We start from the raw sequence: 19,244 nt of genomic DNA on the forward strand, positions 1-19,244 counted from the left end.
AGCGAAACACCCCCCACTCCTCCCCCCCCCCCCCACCCCCCTTGGAGCAGCTGGCTCTTACCCAGGCACCAACTTTTCTTACTGTCCATCCAGAGTCAAAGGAGAAATACGGTGTGGAGACATACAACCAAACAAAAGAATCTCCTAGATAAAACACCTACCCTCAAACCGAAAGCACTCTCGTAAAGACAGTTCAGAAGCAATTAACACAGCAAAGAGATTTCTTTCAGATTTCTAATATAATTCCTACACATGTGATACTGCTTCCAAAATCTCATGTCATATCATCTAACACAGTGATTTGGCTATTAAATACATATTCTTCTACTTGCCTTCTGGAAACCGTTGCGTCTGTGTATCTTGGGCATAAACAACACATCTCGTTCAAACACTGACCACTTGCTGCTTGTAGGAAAAATAACTGAAGTTGTTAAAAAATCTAACAATATGAGGATATAAATCTGATGTACTATGCATTTAAATTCAAATGGTACAAAAAATCAGTAATAATGTAAAGAGAAACCATCATCTTAAAGTCACACTGCTATTATAACTTAACCTTTCACTCATACCCCAAGCATAGGAGGAGGAAAAAATGCCTGGGATGAAGGCTACCTATGAAAATATTATCTAAACACCCTCTCAAGTCAGAAATCCGTTTTCTGTGTCCTGACAGCATCTCTGCTCCCTGGTAGGTCCCCAGATTCCAGTAGAATATTGCACACAAGAGGACAAATAAACCCTTGCTTGATTTGATACAAGTCCTTTTTAATCACAGTCTGTATATCAGGACAGTAACTGAGGTGGAGTGAGCCGATTTCTTTAATGTATAGGACCTTCATTCCTACCTCTTTGGGATTTTCTTGGTTTTGATTGAATTGAATTCTGAGTTATTTTGCCAGTGGAGTATAGAGTATTTTAGTTACACATATTGAGATTAATTAGTTAGCCCTTAGGAGGTTTTGCCTACAGCCTTCACCCTGTAAGGAAAAGTGTGAATACATTGAGACTATTAATTCATAATAAGTGGCAAATCATAGCTCTGGCTGAGTAAATTTGTTTGTCTCTTTTATATGCTCTGCTCACTGAGTGAGCGCACTATCAAGCAATGTCCTTGGCTATCACAAACTAAATTCCCATACAACTTATTCTCCAGGGTTCAGTGAAAATCTTTTGTTATTTTTTTTTTTTTAATTTTGGAGAGTGGGGAGCCAAAACTTCTGTGAAACCAAATTGGCAATGGGATTTGGAAGGGGAGGATACAAATATTGTCACTTTGCTGAAAATCAGCACAGCCCTTTTTTCAGATAATCCCAATAATTGTAGAGAAATTGCTCTAGACATAACCACTGGAATGGCAGAATCTATTAAAAACCTAAAAATCTAAATAGGCTTTTATAACCAAAGACCCGATCTGCTTTCAGTGTTTGGTGAAACGCAGGCGAAGTTACGGTCGTGTGCTTAGTTTTTAAAGAACAACATAAATGCACTGGAGTTGTGATCATTTGATAAACATGTTGATGCCAATATATTTTTGCCTAAATGCAATAAACTCACCAGTTAAGTGATGCAAGTTGACAATGGGAGGTAAAAGAATATCTTGGGGATGTGGTGGGAGGCAGCGGGAAGCAGCTAGCGTTCGTAATGCCTAGTGAATTCCTGTGTATTTGAAATGTCAAAGAAAATGTGATGTATTTTTCTAAATTGTGTCTCTCTCTACATGTATAAATGAACAGACGCAGATAGAGCTCAAAAACATGGCATGGATGAATTTATCTCTTCCAACCCCTGTAACTTTGACCACGCTTCCCTCTTTGAGATGGTGCAACGCCTTACTTTGGATCACAGACTAAATGATTCCTATTCTTGCCTGGCAAGTATATTCTTTGGTCTACAGCTATTTAAACATGATGGCATTTTAAAATATAAGATCTACCTTTATTTCAGGGGCTCTTTTCTACATTGCAGAGCCCATTTAACAATTTTAAGTGTGTTCTTGATTTCCTGGGTTCAAATGGTTTTACTTACCAAAGAAAGAAGACAGAGCAGGAGGAAGTTATCAGTAGAGATGAATCCAATTCCCCAGCCTCCCTATCTTAGCTTCCCCCTTTTCAGCTGCTACATGAGAAATATTCCCAAGAGGGTAATCGAGTTTGGCACCTGCTTGTGGAGAAGTTGTAAAATCGCCTCCGTTTCTTAAAGATGCCCTTCCCTCTCCACCCCAGATGATATAAGCTTGTGCTCTTGTCTTAGAAATGAATATCTTCTTTTTGTATGTATTTTGAAGATTAAAATGATTTGTAAATAAACTCTACTTCACTTTTCATAAGGTTAACTATTTTGGATTTGTTTATTGGGGTACTTTCTTATTCCTTCATATTATTCAAAGTGTTTTTCCACCCGTTAGGGAAATTATGGTGGCTTACATGTTTGGAATTCAGCTCCCCAGAAAGAGCAGCAGCATTTCTGGAAATCCTGTCAAAGCATCAATTTAAATCATTTAAATTCAAGGGGTTGCTGTTATGTCTTTATTGGCTTTCTGAAGATACATTTTTTATTTTATATTATTAGATTTCAGAACCTATTTAGCCCCTGCTGCAAACTGGTGAACTGGTGGTACTTTCTTAAAGATGAACTGGTGGTACTTTCTTAAAGATAAATTCTATATAAATCCCTCTTTATGGATGGGAAAGATGAGGGGAGATCATTAAATGACATTATACAGAGGAAAATCTTCTTCCCTGACTCTATGCACTAAATGTAATGCATCTGTATATTATAACATTATGTATTTTAACTAGGATTAACATTATTGACATTATCATAAATCTGATGAAAATCTGTTCCTTTCCTAAATGACATGACTAGATCGTAAACCTATTCTAATTTTTATTTTTCATTCCTTTTTTTTTCTGTACCAAAGCCAAAATATCAAAAAGAGCAGATAATATAGCCTTAAAAACAGAAGTGGGTTTTTTTATTAATTCATATCTCATAAAAGATTCATTGATTATCTCAGGTTTAGAAGTACTTCACCAGAAGAATCTGAACTTTGCCAAACTGAAAAGGAATGTATTGCTTTGACTTAAAAAAAAAAAAAAAAAAAAAAGCTTACCTTGCATTGCAAGGCAATTTTCTCATATATATTTCCTATAATTATGTGACTAAGTCACATAATTATAATTACATTGATGAAGCATGCAAGAATATGCTTCTGAACTTAAACCATTTCCGTTTATGTATAACTCCTATCTCTTTAGGAATTTCTCTGAGTTATATTGTTTTTAAGACTATTTTTACACCATTTTAAAAATCAGTTTTCTGTTATGCTAAGAGATTAGTATATGCTTTCAAAAAGAGTAAACTAGAAATGAAAACTTGAAGTTTGCTTCCTATTAGTCATGTATCAACTTAAAAATATGATCCTAATCAAAGTAATTAATAAAATAGTTTCCTTCCCATTTTGTGTACCTGTATACACTAATTATCAGCTCCAAATTTTAGAAAATATCACCAATTAAAATTACCTAATCTCCTGCCACTATATATTCCATTTTTTTTTTATTATTACAATCTTTTTTTTTTTTTTTCAGTTAGTTTTGGAGACCGACCAGCAGGGATACATAAATTTTTCTGTGTCTTCGACTGAGTTCCTAATTGATATTTCTTCAACTCTTTTCAAAGCAGCTATTTTGGCATCTACAAAAGACTTGGTGTCATCTGAGTCGTAGAAAATATATTTTAATCTTTCACAGCAGTGTTGTTTCTAAGATTTAGCATTTGGGGTAGCAGATGGAGTGGCAAAGAAGTTGCCTATAGGGGCAGCCCACTGCCTCGACTACTCTCCCGCCCTCTGCAGTAACTTATCATTTGAAATAGGAACGATGCCGTCTTTCGTTGGATGCATTGCTGAGCTGCATGTTGTCAATCGAAGATTTCCCAGATCACTAATACAGGATTGGAATATTGCAGAGACCTCTTTCCCCCTGCCCTTCTGTGGCCTCTCCCTGCCCTCCAACTACTTTCACCTTTTGCCTTTTTTCTCCCAAGACAGAGCAATATTCTAAAGATGATTCAGAGAAGACCCTCAAAGTACAATTAAATTTATAACAGTTCTAAATTCCCAGCTTACAAAATATCATCTATTTTTATTTATTTTCTTGCATCATAGAAATAGTAATGTGATTCCAGGCTTGACCCATAAGTGACCTTGAGTGGCAAGTCCCTTGCCCTTTCTGAGTCGCTGAGTGCATAATGGAAGCCACGATTTCTATCCCAAATCTGCTCTGAATCAGATATTCCATCCAGATTCTCTTTGATAGCAGAGATTTTCCTGGCCCTTTAATAAGCAAATAAATAATAAGAAAACAAATAATTGCCAAAGGGGGTGGGGTGGGAAGGGGAAGCTAAACCAGAGTGGAAGGAAATCCTCTGAATTTAATTGACTAATACCTCCTTCACAACTTGAAAACAGTCATGCTAGTCATTGTCTTTGGGAAGTTATGTTATCAGCTTCATTTTTTTAAAAATTATTAGCTTCATTTTTAATTAAAATTTTTTCTCCCCTGCTGAAAGGACTTATGAAGTGCTAGCATGTGTGTAGACCAACCCTTATATTTCTTAATGCATTTGAGAGAGAAAAAAAAAAGACAGAGTAAGAGAGAGCTGAATTTGAATGCTACCTCTTTTGTTATCTTTATCTCTTAACACTTCTCATTTCTATTTCCTCATCTATGAAATGAAGATAAACCCACATATTTTTGTTGGATTCAACTGAGTTCTGTGTCAAGTGCAATGTACTATACCAATGGCAGACATTAATGTCATTATTTTCTCTTATCAGTGACTAAGATCTGCCCTACTCCCATCTCAGTACTCTGACACTCTCTGGATTCATGCTATCTGCTAATTCAGACTCCACCACTACCTACCTCTTGGATTCCAATTTTCCCATCCATCAAACAGGGATAAAAGTACCTATTTTTAAGCTTTTGTGAAGGTTAAACCAGATATTGCACACAGTGTGCTTAGCACAATGACTGGCACTTAGCAGCCTATAAGTGTTATTATACTATTTCTATTTTTTAATCCCCTTCTCCTGTCACCTGCCCCCAACTCTAGCAGCTTTCTGGAAAACCACCTGTATTTAAAAGAAAGTGTCTCCTTTTTTCCTCAAACAGGGCTGGTTCAGTCCTGGGCAGGTGTTTGTACTAGATGAGTATTGCGCCCGAAATGGAGTGCGAGGGTGTCATCGACATCTCTGCTACCTCAGAGACTTGCTTGAACGGGCAGAAAATGGCGCCATGATTGACCCCACCCTCCTTCACTACAGCTTTGCCTTCTGCGCATCCCATGTTCATGGCAACAGGTAGGCATGTGTCTAGAGGTGCTACTAAAACATTTTTTGTGAGACACTGGTAACATTTTATAACTGGTCCTACTTTTAAGATCATCTCTTTCTGATTATTCCTATACTTCAGTAGCATACATAGTGACACACAAACACAAGGAGCACAAGGTTTTCTTAGTCCCTTCTCCTTTCAAAGGAGAGAATGACAAATAGGATTTTTAGTGAGCTCTCTATAGTTAGAATAATATAGATTAAAATCATGACTCCTCCATTTACTGGCAATGACCTTGGTTGGTCATAACCCTCAAGCTACAGTTTTCTCATCTCAAGGGGTTCTTGAGAGTATACAAGTAGACAGCAGGGTTCAATTTAATGCTTAGAATATGAAAAGGACTTAATAAATATTTGCCTTTGTTACTATTAGTTGTTCCATAAATATTTAATAATTACTTACTGTCAAACATTTAGCATACATGGTGAGCAAATTCTAGACTGGAAGGCAAAAATGACTGTAACTTCTGGAGTAGTTTAATGATGGCGATGGGGAGAACCTTAGAGATCACATGTAACCATCCCCTTCATTTTATAGATTTTATAGACAAGTGCAGAACATCAGTTCTTCTTACTCTTTACTGAGTACTCTCTCTCTCCTTAGACATTATCCAGCTCATAGAGGAAAAGATACATGTTCTGAAAAATGCAAAACAGCAAATAATTTAAGAACATTACCATTTGGCTCTGAAGACATGGAATAAATTTCCACACTGCCACAGCCAGTTTGCTATCCCAATGTATATAGCCTCATACTACTATAAAGAGAAGCCTACTTTACCCCCAAAGCAGCTCAACCCAGTGCAAGGGGAGGCACAACCCAGGACAGCTAGGTGGTTTCAGAAACCCAGCCTCCAAATAAAACATTGTGATCTAGGGTTATTCACAATTTGAAGAATTCATAATTGATGGCACTTTAAAAAAAAAATCAGAACTGTGTCAGTCATTCTCATTTTTGCAAGCTATACAACTGTGAAATATCTTTGGGATTTGTTTTGTGCTTTCCCTCTAGTACTGGTAGATTTTGTAAAATATAACTTCAGTACATAGAGCTAGATAACAAAAGCATTGTAGGTTTGAATATTTCGCAGGCAGCAAGGTTATCATCTCTTTCCATTGTTACAAGCTACACTAGCCTAGAACATGACCTTTTATTTGTACAAAAGATGCTCCTGAAAACTCTGATACCTGGAGACTATCTGTGCATAATTCTGCTTTTTATAAATATGTACACTTTGATGACTATCTGTTACAGCCTCTTGGACTAAATTCTTTAGAGAGAGAGAGAGAAGTTGCATTATATTCTCTGGGTTGTCACACTGTATTCTACATATGTTACTGAATAAGAAAGTGTTATAAAATAATGAAGTGTTTTTGTAAACTCCCTGGTAAACATCATCATGAATTATGATACACATTGTCTGGATTTCATATTGTAAGACTGCCACTTGATTCACAGTTAGGTTTATACATCTTGTCATGGAAACAGTTTTGGATTTCTTATTTTCTTTTCAGTTCTGATTTTCCTTATGCAAGTTTGCATCTTTTTTTTTCTTATTATTTTAGTTTGAATGCATTTGCTCTTGCTGTTTCATGCATCCTCCCTTCTCTTTCTTTTGTTTGTGCATGTATGTGTGCTCTTGGCTCTCCTGTGGTTGACCATATTCTGTGCATGTGACCACCCCCCTCCAAACAAATGCATGTGTACATTAGTGAGCTGCTACCAAATACAGACCCAGAAGGGAGCAAAATACCCTCCCCATCTGAATCAGAGGCTAACAACGATAACAAAAAGGAATCCAAAAAAAGAAAAGATCCCTAAACCCAGGCAAATCCAGAGCCCAGAAGGTAAGAAGTTAATACAGGTGGAGTGGCTTCTGTTTTGCAATGTCTATGACCTGTCCCTGTCCCTCCACCACTTCCACCTTAGCACACTTAGCAAACAGAGAACTTTATAAATCCCTAAAGTCTCTCTTTGTGTTTTTTTTTTTTTTTAACACGGGCTTTTCAAAACATTTCTAACAATGGGCAAAAATAATGACTGGGACTGAATTTGAGTCAGTTATTGATTCTTAAAGCATATTAACATGAGCTCTTGTCATTTGATATTACTTGGTCTGAACTGGAGGAGATAATACTAACAAAACAAGTCAGAAGGAAATAGCCAAGTACTGGATAGTTTCATTTATGTCTAGAATATAAACAAAACAAAAGTCAGACAGAACCAAACTAATAGCAAATTTTAAAAGTCTCAATGCATAGTTGAGGCTACTGGAGTGGGACTTGGAGGGTGGGGAGCAAAGTGTAGAGGGACCCAATCTAGGGTGGTGGAGAACAGTGGGCATCTTAGTGGTAGATGTGGGTGGCAACATGCATCTTGTACATCTGGAGGAATGGAATCCTATACATCTGGATCATATACACTAAAAAAGAGCAATATGTAAACAGGATCATGAGTTAGCTTGCCTTTTTAGTGCTATCTAGCTAGGGGACTGGTACCTTACCAAGTCATTCATATTAAACACCCATACTTTATGATTTTGAAATTATGTTTAAGGAGCAAATAAAATAGGTTGGCATAAGATGGGTCTATACATTTATAGCAGTTACATCATTTTTCAGCCAACTCCTCTCTATTCCACATTCATCTCATGAAAGAAATCTGTCTTCAAATTATTATTTATAATAAGGGCATAATTCCTATCACCAAATCAGTGACTTAGTATTATTACTTGAATAATGAGGTCACCTTGAAGGCACTTTTATTTTCTGAAATTGTTTAACCTCTCTTGTTGCCTGTATACTTTAGGGACACTCTCTTAGTAAATTGATAAATTGGTGAATTGGGGTTTTTTCTCTTTTTAAACTAGATTTACTAATTATCTCCAATGTTATCCTTAATTCCTTCACCTTCCCTGCTCTTATCCCAGATTAACATTAACAATTTAAAGTTTCATTTGTATTTTTGAAACAGTGTTCTTGGCATTGCTAAACTATCCAAACTGACCTTGCATTGCCAGCTACACATATTTCACAAACAAGTATGCTTTATGCTTTGTATGAATTTATTCAACAGAATATTTCTAAGTCCTAAACTACATACAGTTCATAGGCCAAGTGAATGAAAGTTTAGAGAAGGTGCTAGGTTGTCTATCCATGTATGCAGGTGAAGTTCAATGAAAACCCTGATCCGGTGTGGACAGCCACCTTCTGAACTTACAGGGAGTAAGAAGGGTGTCAAAGTGGAGTTTTTGTTTGTGTTTCCCCATGAAGATCACACTGCAGAGCAATAGTAGCTTCAGCAAGTAAGCAAGTGACAGAATGTTGTAGGTGCCTCGAATTCTGACAGAATGATACAGATTTTCAGACAAGAGGGCTCTCTGACTGCTGTCCAAGGTGCTGCTTCTGACAAATCAGCATTGAAACAGAGCAGAGTAAATGGGCACTCCTGCCAGACCTGACCTATTCCTAAGCCCAGAAAAGTTATTCAGAGGGATATTGAATGATGCTTTCAGAATTTTCTCTGTGTTCCATAATCTATTTTTACATTGTACTTATTTTAATGAGAAAGAAGCATAATAGATATCAGTTGTGTGGCATTTCTGTAGTACACAAAGTGCTTTTGCAATTACTGTCTCATTTGCTATAACATTTCAGATTAGCTATGTTTATATCCCTTTTGTGATAGTAAAACTGAAGGTAAATTTAAGTGGCAAACCCAGATATTCTGAACTCAAAGTTCTTCCTCTTTGTACTACATCAACACTGTAAGTATATTCTGAAAACCTGAGTGTGAGAGCCTTCTGTTCATAAATCTAGGAAATCACATTTCATTCCTATTGCCTCATAGGCAAAGTGAACATATAGAATCATAGCATCTATAATATCCTGTCAACCTCTAAAATTATTTTCCATAGGTTACAAATGAAATGGCCCATTGTCAGTTTTCATAAATAAGGTTTAATTACAATAACTGTTATTGTGGTCATTTAATATAGGCTTGCTATGTGCCAGGCACTGTATGAAGTAGTGCTTATATATATTAGCTCATTTTAGCCTAATTTTATCCCTATGGGATAAGTATCATTATTATTATCCTCATCTAACACATGAGGTGCTTGAGGCTTACATAGTTTCAGTCACTTACTCCTTAACAAATAAGTATCTGAGCCTGATAGAAACATGGTTATTTTGACATGCATGTATAAACTCTCTGCCTATTGCCTGCCTATAGATGTGAGATGCCAAATTCAACCATTTGGTATGAGTTTAAGAGGAAGCTACAGCAGTCTTCTGAATTAATTAGTGAAGGGTCCATTGTTGTCCTGAAAAGTTCCAAAATTAATTTGGCCAACCTGGTCATTTTGGCTTTATGAAGAAAGCCAGGGTGTGTCTGGAGTTTTAAACTGCCTGAAGGAAGATTCTTCTTTGAGCATTAGTTAACAGCTGTTTTGTATTGGGAAAATTTTTTCTTAACCTCTTTCACGAGTATGAACACTGTGTACACATGTAGAGGTAATCTCTTCCTTGACCAGGGTTAAGAAGGAATTTAAGACTCACATAAGCAAATTGCAATTTAACAGAGCCCTTATTACTATATCACCAACTTCAGAGCAGGTGCAATGCCACTTTTTACCTATGATTACCTGCTGAGGCTGGAAGTCATTAGAGAGGGCTCAGGTGCCATGCAGGAGCATCTCCCTCCTGCTCTGCAAGCCGTTGCCACCTCTTCAGGAGAGACTGTGCCAATTGAAACCCAAACATCTAATCATAAGTGGACACATCTGTTCCATCAAGAGGATGTTTGCAGTTCATAATTCTCAGCATTGAAAATATGCAACCATCCACCTGTTTGGCATCTTGTAGAATTGTAGTTCTTAACAGGGTGATCATATCCTCAGTTGGGAGAAATATTTGGCAGTGTCTTGAGACATTTTTAATTGTTACACTGGGGGAAGACAGTGCTATTGGCATCTAGTAGATAGAGGCCAGGGTTGTAGCTATATATCCTACAATACATAGGACAGCTGCTGCAAATAAAGCCCCACAAACTAAATTCTCAGTGATGGGCTGACAATTCTCCTTTTTTTTTTTTTTATTTATTTTTTATTTTTTTTTAAGATTTATTTATTTATTCATATAGAACTGGGGTACAGGCCAGAGATGCGGAGGGTGAGAGGATTCACCAGAGACAGAGTGGGGAGCAGAACAGGCAGATCTACGAAGTACACTGCTGAGGAGAGCAGCGGGCGGGCCAGGAGAGGTCTGCCACACCATGTGGTCTCCTCCGGGGCAGGCGGGAATCGAACTCATGCGGAAGTGGCTTTAGCTTCTCAGTGCAGTGCTTTAACCCGCTGCGCCACCAGGGAGGGCCCCCAATTCTCCTTTTTTTAATGGGATTTGTTTGTTTGTTTCTTGTACACAGATCATACTGTTTCTACAGACCTCACCGGTTTTCAACTTGTTGATTTTCAATTTGTGCAGTGGTTCACATATTCAAATATGCTTATAAAGCCCACCGGGAGTTGGGGCCTCTCAGGTGACACAAGAGGTTTTAAGTCTCAGCACTATAAAGCTATCAGTGCTGCAGCACAACTTCAATCCCCGGCCAGGGAGTTGACCCACATGGCACAGCAGACCTCTCCTGTCTCACCCAGTGCTCCCCTCAGCAGTGTATTTCAGTTAGTCCACCTGTTCTGCTCCCCACTCTCTCTGGTGAGTCTGCTTAGCCCCTGCACCTCTGGCTTATACCCAAGCTCTTGTAAGCATAAAATAAAGTGCACAGGGAATTGTTAAAATGGAAGAGACTGGGACCTATCCTTAAATTATTTTACTTCAGCAAGTTTTAGATGGGATTGGGCATCTCTTCCTCCCCAGGTAATTCTGAGGCATTGGGTCTTCAACTCCTACTTATTTATGTATGGCCCTGGTTGTTCAACTTAGCTGCTCATTGTAATCGCTAAATGACCCTAAAATATGCTCCACCTGCAAAGGTTCTGATTTATTTGATGTGGGACAGGGCCTAAGCACCATATATTAAACATCTTTAAAGTGTTTCTGATATGGCGCAATGTTTTAAGAACCACTGCTTGAAAGAACATTAGTTTGGTCAGCTCTTTAAAACTGAACAAATTTTCTCAAGTCAAGTGGAAAGAAAAGGAAAATGTAAGTATGTTCAGCTGGTTGCACTTGGCGATCACAAAATCCACAGATGTAAATTGCTATATCTTCTAATTTTTAAATCAGCGCCTAAGGTTGCAGTACTTAATTTTCACCATAATATTTTTAGTATTCTTTCTAGATGACATTTAGATTAGCATCACTTTGGTCACTGTCCCACAGTGACAAGGCAATCAAACAGCTCTGATGGTAGCGAGTTGCGTCAATGTTCCTTGGATCCCTTTATTATTGGGATTGGAAAGTTTTCTCATTTACATTATTATTTAACATTTCTTGAATGCCAGTGCTGCTCTTCACATATGGCCTGCGTAGAAAGTACATTGTATCAGCAATTAACAAATCCATAATGCCAACCGCCCCAATCCAAAGTAAGCTGCATAGATTAATGAGTCTGTAAGCAGATGTAAGAGGGCATGAGTCCTAAAAAGCTCCGAAAATGTGTCCAAGGATTCTTTTGGGAGATGTACTTGGAGCCAAGGCACTGCCTGCTTGCAGAGACCGTATGATCCCTGTGGGTTAGATTTGAGTAACTGAACAATCAGCAGAATCTCACTTTTCTTTGGTTATTCCACTGGGTTCAGTAAAGGGTCCATCCACTCAGTAGCCCAAGACTGAACCTCAAGAGCTGTCTTAGACTCATCCCTCCTCCCCAGCACCTCACAAGTATTCAGTTAATAAGCCCCATTAATGCCCTTAAGCATCTCTCGAGTGCATCCATTTGCCCTCTCTTCCTTGCCACTATTAGAGATCATATCTCTTAGCTTCTCTCCCCTGAATTGGGTCATTATTTCATTGACCCTGTCCTGGCCTCCAGTGTTGGCCCCTTATTACCAATCCATATCACATAATGTTTTTTTTTTTAATTTTTTTGTGTATGTCTACCTGGAAGTAGAAGCAATATTTGCACATGTATGATTTGTTCTTTCACTCCAACTTTGTCTTCCTCCCCCCTATGTCCCACCCTTCTCCCCCTCACATTTTGACTCATTAAGACATTCTGTTGGGTACCCTTTAACTCTCTCCCAAGGAACTCTCTCCCCAGGGGAGAGACAGAAAAAAGGCTATAGAGCTCTGTTTGACCTCTAAGTACATCATTTTAGTAGCAGGCAGACTTGGAGGGGGGACCTCTCAATTCTCGGACTTGTGTTACAGACAGACACAATACAATACCTGCTCCAACTTGAGCAAGTATTGGCCTTCCATATGAATGAGTCAGTCTCTAAATTCTTAAGAACCAGCTTTACCTAACAGGCAGTATTTGTAAGAGAGAAAGGGAAGAAGGTCCAGACACACTTCCAATAAAAGTTGGCATCCCAAAGAGAAATTCTTTTTAGGGCTGACATTATAACTTTTAGATAATGTAACTCTTCCTGAAGGAAAATTGCCTCTTGCAATTTTCAACAGCAGGTTTTCCATGCAAGCACAAGATCTTGTTAAATGCGCTCAGCTACCTACTCTACCAGTACAGTCAGTCTATCTGGCTCATGACAAATCATCAAGTGTATTTTCCTTCTAAAATCCCTATAGTTTGTCTTCATCCTGTGGTCAGTGAATTCTCTGGTGTGTGCAAAACAGCACCCTTTTCAAAATGGTTTGATGCCAAAAGCCACATATATTACTAGTCTGATCACTCAGAAGAGTATAGTCTTCAAGATGAAATTTAAAGCCTAACTGTCTGTCTGTCTAGAAATAAAGAAGCAGATCTCTAATTCTTCAAAGAATAAGAGGAATATTGGATTTTCTTTCCTCTGGGGAAATAAATACATTCATTCTTGCAATACATGCATTTTATGCCATTCTCTAGTCATCTGTAGACTTTCTGCTTCACTCAATCCCTTGATCAAGCCTGAACCACTTGTGACTCATAATGCCCTTGTGAAATTAGTATCCATATTGTTTAGCAATGATGAGACTTCCCAACCACTCCCATCCTTATAAATAAAGACACCATTGTTGGATGATATCTAGGTGTTTAGAAAATAGATAGGCTTCAGTGAGCTTTTGTAATGCAGAAACTGCTCAGTGTTGCTTTGTATTTTACTCTTTGTGATACAAACACTTTGATATATTTGTTTTAGCAGCATGTCTGAGCCCCAGGGCATCAGGACATAATTAGAAAAGGGCATGGGCTGGAGGGAGAGGACAGGGAAAGGGGAATACTGGGTTTTCATAATGAAACAGTGTCTATGGGATGTGAGAGTCCTGATTACAATGTATAATTAACCTGGAGATTATATAAACCATCCAGATGAGCAATGTTTTAGTGTTTTGGTGCTAGTTTGATTTTGTTATACACCATTTGAAACAAAAAAAAAAATATTCCATGCTAGGATTAGATTCAAAGATATCATTCTCAAAGACACAGAATTGCTAAAAGAAGTCAATTAAAAGAGAGTAAGAGCAAGATCCAAAGAGAGTGTTTTGTCTAAATGTCCTATTTAGGGAATAATGCAAAGAATATCTACTGAGCTATTCTTTCCCACTCTGGCCCTTTAAGCGCTCTTGTTTCTGGGCTGGAACAAGTTACTATTGAGTAGGATTCAGTTATCATGCTTGTTTAAGGACATTTTCATGGATCCATAATGCAGTCTGCAGGCATGCATCCATTTGGAGAGAGAGAATATATCATGTTTACCATGCCTGCACCGGCATATGTGGACATTTGCATTTGGAGAGAAAGTATATTCCCACTTCAGCTGGAGTTTTACCCCTTGTTGGTAGTGATCAGAGTTTAAAGTTGGCTATATGCAAGAGAGATGGACCAGACGTTTCATTCTCTCATTGAATCAAGCAGTTGTTTAACATCTGGATTCCACACTTAATCACCAAATAAATAAATGTAGAATCAGAATTCATCCATCACTGTGAACTTTGAATTCATTTAGTAACCTGACCTTTTTAAAAAGATACCTTCCAAACGAGGTTTCTTCAGTCTGGTTTTCAGCATAACATGGAAAAACTTGTTCACAGGAAAATTAAATATTAGGAATATGTGTACTCATCTAGGTGTTCAGGAAAATTGAACAAGCCCAAAGAAGTGAATCCACTTCACAAAATGCACCGCAACTTAAATTTTTTACTAGAATAATATCATTAATTTTAACTATCAAAATCAAATATTTCACATGAATAACCTATTATTTAATCCTGTGGATTAATCCTACAAAAGACCTCCCTTAATACTCTAGCTCAGAATCATTTGCAGCAAAGGAGAATAATTTGTGTAACTAGTAACCTAAAGGATGAATAACTGGGTTATGATGTTTAAGTGTGACCAAAAAAAAAAAAAAGGAAACAAAAACACAACTATAGATATATTATTATTTGTGACATTGCTCAAGATGGGAGACTGTGAGGAGAGTGAAGATGACAGAACTGGTGCTAACCACTGTGACAAGAACTTGAAGAGCAGCTGACATGACATCTTTCCTATCACACTGCCGAAAATGTCAGCTTTGTGAAGGACAGTGAGAAAATGGTTTGCCAAAAACTTGAAAGGTGGATTCCAGAAGTGCCTGCTGTGTCATATGTAATATAGTCTGTTGTGGCCAGAGAGACCCACTTCTGGCCCCCGATGGCCTGCAGGTGGGAAAGCATCTAGTGTGACATTGCATTCGACCTGCATATTGTCCAAGTTTGCAGGACCCTGATATACAAGAAATGGTTGTTAGCCAGTGTGCATTTCGGTGGAATCAGAGACCAGGGCCACCTTTTCTTGTGTTCACATGTGTGCCTATAAGTGTGTTTCCCAAACTAAGTTCCAAGGCACTAGTGTTTCTACTAAAATTGGAAGTGTGGGAAAGGATGGTGTAAGTACTTTATGACTATATATCAATATGATATAAGTAACAAAAAGTGAATGGACAATCTAAGCAAGAAGGAGTTTTTTGGTGGTAAAAGCTTCAAAGAAAAGGTAGGAAATGATATCAAAGCAGGGGTTCCCTCTTGACTGCACATTGGAGTAACCTGGGAAGCTCCACATTACAGTGTGGAGGCTCCTAACAAGTAAATTGAATTAAACCTTGAGGGTGGGTCTATTCAACACTCTCCTGTGATTCTCACCTGCACAGGTTAAGAACTGTCAGCCATAGGACAGTACAGTAGGCTTGGATGCAGGAGTAAACAAATTCTACCTGTTTCTTCTGAACATGCGCCATTTACTCTATGTTAAAGGTTCCAGAAGAGTATCCTGTTGCTTACGCTTAGGTTACAGTCCAGTTTAGAGGTGTATTGGACAGGAAATGGTGGAACTGGCCTCTAGAGGGCCCTTTCAGCATTGATAGCAATTTACCCTGCCCCAAGAGTACCCGAAAGGTAGACATGGTCATCCTGCCAGTGGAAAATCAGGTGATGTTAGGAAACAGCAATGGACAAAATCAAGATGGCAGAAAGGGTAACATTCAGGACAGGGGACTCAGAGAGGGCTCCCAGGCATGCTCCCAGTGAAGACATGCCTGGGACTTGCTAGTTAGAATTTAAAACCGTTTCTTCCCTCCTCTTCTCCCATTCTTTGTGAGTTCTCAGGTTTTAGGTATTGAAAAAAGAAAAAGGTACATACAGAGCCAGTTTTATGGCAATTATCAAATCACTCCCATGTTTCCCAAGAAGACATGATTTCTAAGAGACACATATACAGTTCTATTTCCTTTGCTACTGCTACCGCTTGGAATGATCCCTTGAAAATAAAACAAATGCACATTTGGAAGGAATTGCTAGCTTCATTAGCGAACCATGTACTTCTTTGAGATCTCTGGCTCCAAATTCACTCTAATCTGAAAAACTGAGAAGCCTGACTAAAAGATACTATTTTAGCCACTGGAAGATCCACCCACCCAATTTTTTTTTTTTTCCTGTAGAACAGTAGTTTTCAAATTATATTCCCTGAAGCAGCAGACCAAGAGAACTTGTTAGAAATGCATATATTCCCCCACCCCAGCTATTTGGGTTGTGGCAAGTCCTCTAGGTGATTTGGAAGCAAGCTCAAGTTTGAGAACCACTGCTCTAAAACAGATGTATTTTATTGTTTCTAGTAGACCATGACTTCCCAAAATATTAAAACAGAATACTTTTAGCTCCATAGACAGACAAATAACCATGTATAATTAACAGTAACACATGTTAGGAATCAATAAAATTGATGTTTGACAAGATTTTCAAAACCAATTATGCAAAATTAAATGCAAAAAAAAGGTTATTTTTGCTTTTTAACTAACATAGTTACAAACTGTGATCATTAAAAGATTGTTACTCTGTATGTATGTCCTTCAGTTTGCAAAATAGCAGTGTCTCTTCCCAGTACTATTTCAGAGCAACTCTGGTAATGATATATTTGCAATGATATATTTGCATCGGATTCCAAAACTGTGATTTGTTTTGCCACCTGTATTTGTTAGGTTCCACATGTCAGTAGGGTCATTTGTTCTATATATTTTAAAATAAAACTATACACTCTAACATAGGCATGTAATAAGTAAATTTAGATATGCTACAACAATAATTTTTTTTACCTTTAAATTTTTTACTTTAAATTTAAATAACCAATAAAGTTGCAGCTTTTTTGAATAGTGAGGTAATAAGTGTTCAGATTAAGCAGTGTAAGGGTCTCAGGGAATTGGAAGCTGTTGATACCTTTAGTAATCACAGATGTAAGTCATCAGCACAAAGGGGGAAAAACATAATCAAACTTGATGTTTATAGTAATATCCTTTGAAATGAAAATTAACTGAGAAGGCCAGGACACACTTAATGTTCAGTTTTACTTATATCAAACACAAATCTCAAAGCGACCTTCTAATTGCCTAAGTGCTTTAGAAACTTCTTTAGGTAGTAAATTAGTGATTCTCTTCACAGATTTGTCTCCTAATAATGACCATAGTCATCTCTGGACTCCCCAAGCTTAATAGATTCCAATGCCTGTCCTGTGATCTGTATGAACCTCTTCTAAGTTATAAATTCTATTTGATAGCTGTTATCTCTGCATAATTCTCTGCTAAAAATCAAAATGTTTAAAATGCTTCCCATTTCCCCAAATCAGCTGTGCGCATGCAAAAGTGAATTGTATAAATGTATGTTCAGTACATTATCAAAATTTGTTTATGAAAAAAATTCAGTGGCCACACCAAAGGAAGATAAAGGTTATAACACAAGTAATAACCATAGAAGATGTCTTATGTATTTTGTGCAGGTCAATCCTGATATTTAACCATAGATTTATGGAGATTTTATGATAAAAATATTTTAGGAAACTTTGTAAATTAACATTAGGTATTTCCCTGAAAAATTCAGAAATGAAGGCACATTCCTAAATTCCCAGCTACCTGCCTGGATGTGCTTTTTTTTCCCCCCCTTTTAAAATTTTGCCTTCTTTTTTAAGTTCAAGGAAAATAGGCTATACGATGTTTTATGATTTTTATAAAATGGGAAAAGCCACTCTACTTTTCAAGTAGGGCATTTTTAGTATTTAAAAAGAAAGGAAGTTGACCAATTAACCCCTAACAGGAGGTACACTGCTGGCATTTGCCAAGTCTTTTGTGCAGTCAGGCTGATCTAGTATACAGGATTTTCCCTACTTATGCTGGATCCTTGAGAAGGCCTATAAATAAGACCATTTGTTTGGTCTCAAGATGACTTGCATTTGCAAACTGAAGAATGTTCCAATGGAAGTTTCATGGTGACGCACCAATCTGCAGACTGGCTCAGCCAGTAGTCAAAACAAGTCACACGGGATCTGGGAAGCTGAAGTCTTTGAATGGGTCAGATTATCCTACATCCAATTTGGCACGATAAATTTGGGCTATAATCATGCAGCCTCCCTTTATATTTCCAACTTGAATAGTCTAAAACGAATAGGAGAAATGTGTGTGAATCTAATCATGATTCAAAAACAAGAGGATACTGTGATTAAATTAATGTCCCTTATTTATGCTAGGGTCCTTTTTATTGCAATGAGCAGAGGCTCACTAACACTGGAAAGCATATGTAGTGTTCTTTTTTCTGCTTTATTGAGATATGATTGGATATAACTTAGGTAAATTTAAGGATGAAAATGTGATGATTTCATACCAGTGTATATATAGTAAGATAATTACAGTAAGGTTAGCTGACAACTCATTCCCTCACATAATTATCTTACTTTATGTGTGTATGTGTGGCATGATAACATTAATATCTACTTTCTTAACAACCTTCAAATACATAGTACAATACACTTAGCTGTAGCCTCCATGCTGCATATTAGATCCCCACAATTTACTCATTCTTTAACTGAAGTCTCTATCCTCTGACTAGCATTCCCTCCATTTGCCCCACTCCACAGTACCTGGAAACAAGCTTTCTACTCACTATTTCTAGAAGTCATTTTAGTTTCCACATATAAGTAAGATCATACAGTATTTGTCTTTCTTACCTGACTTAATTCACTTACATAATGCCTTCGGGTTCTCTCTGTGTCACAAAAGGCAGGATTTCCTTCTTTTTTATGACTAAATTTAATATACACAGTATAAGTATTTTTTTCACATTGTCTTAACCCATTCATTTTTTGGTGGGCACTTAGGCTGTTTGCATGTTATGGCTGTTGTCAATAAGGTAATGCTGCAGTAAACATGGGGGTACAGATACCTCGTCAATATAGTGGTTTTCTTTTCTTCAGGTATATACCCAA

The 19,244-nt window shown here is 37.6% G+C and overlaps 1 protein-coding gene across 9 annotated transcripts in view; it reads left to right on the forward strand.

The window, feature by feature from the left end:
• CADPS (Ca++-dependent secretion activator) overlaps positions 1-19,244 on the forward strand; it is a 428,545-nt gene that overhangs the window by 293,218 nt on the left and 116,083 nt on the right. For all 9 annotated transcript variants that reach the window (XM_012735284.1, XM_012735280.1, XM_012735279.1 and 6 more), the window contains 2 exons: positions 1,737-1,873; positions 5,181-5,368. In XM_012735284.1, the coding sequence (XP_012590738.1) occupies positions 1,737-1,873; positions 5,181-5,368 (325 nt within the window). The remainder of the gene's footprint in view (positions 1-1,736; positions 1,874-5,180; positions 5,369-19,244) is intronic.

The sequence above is a fragment of the Condylura cristata genome, unplaced genomic scaffold (assembly GCF_000260355.1).
Source record: "Condylura cristata isolate star-nosed mole 26May11 unplaced genomic scaffold, ConCri1.0 scaffold00004, whole genome shotgun sequence".
NCBI lineage: Eukaryota > Metazoa > Chordata > Mammalia > Eulipotyphla > Talpidae > Condylura > Condylura cristata.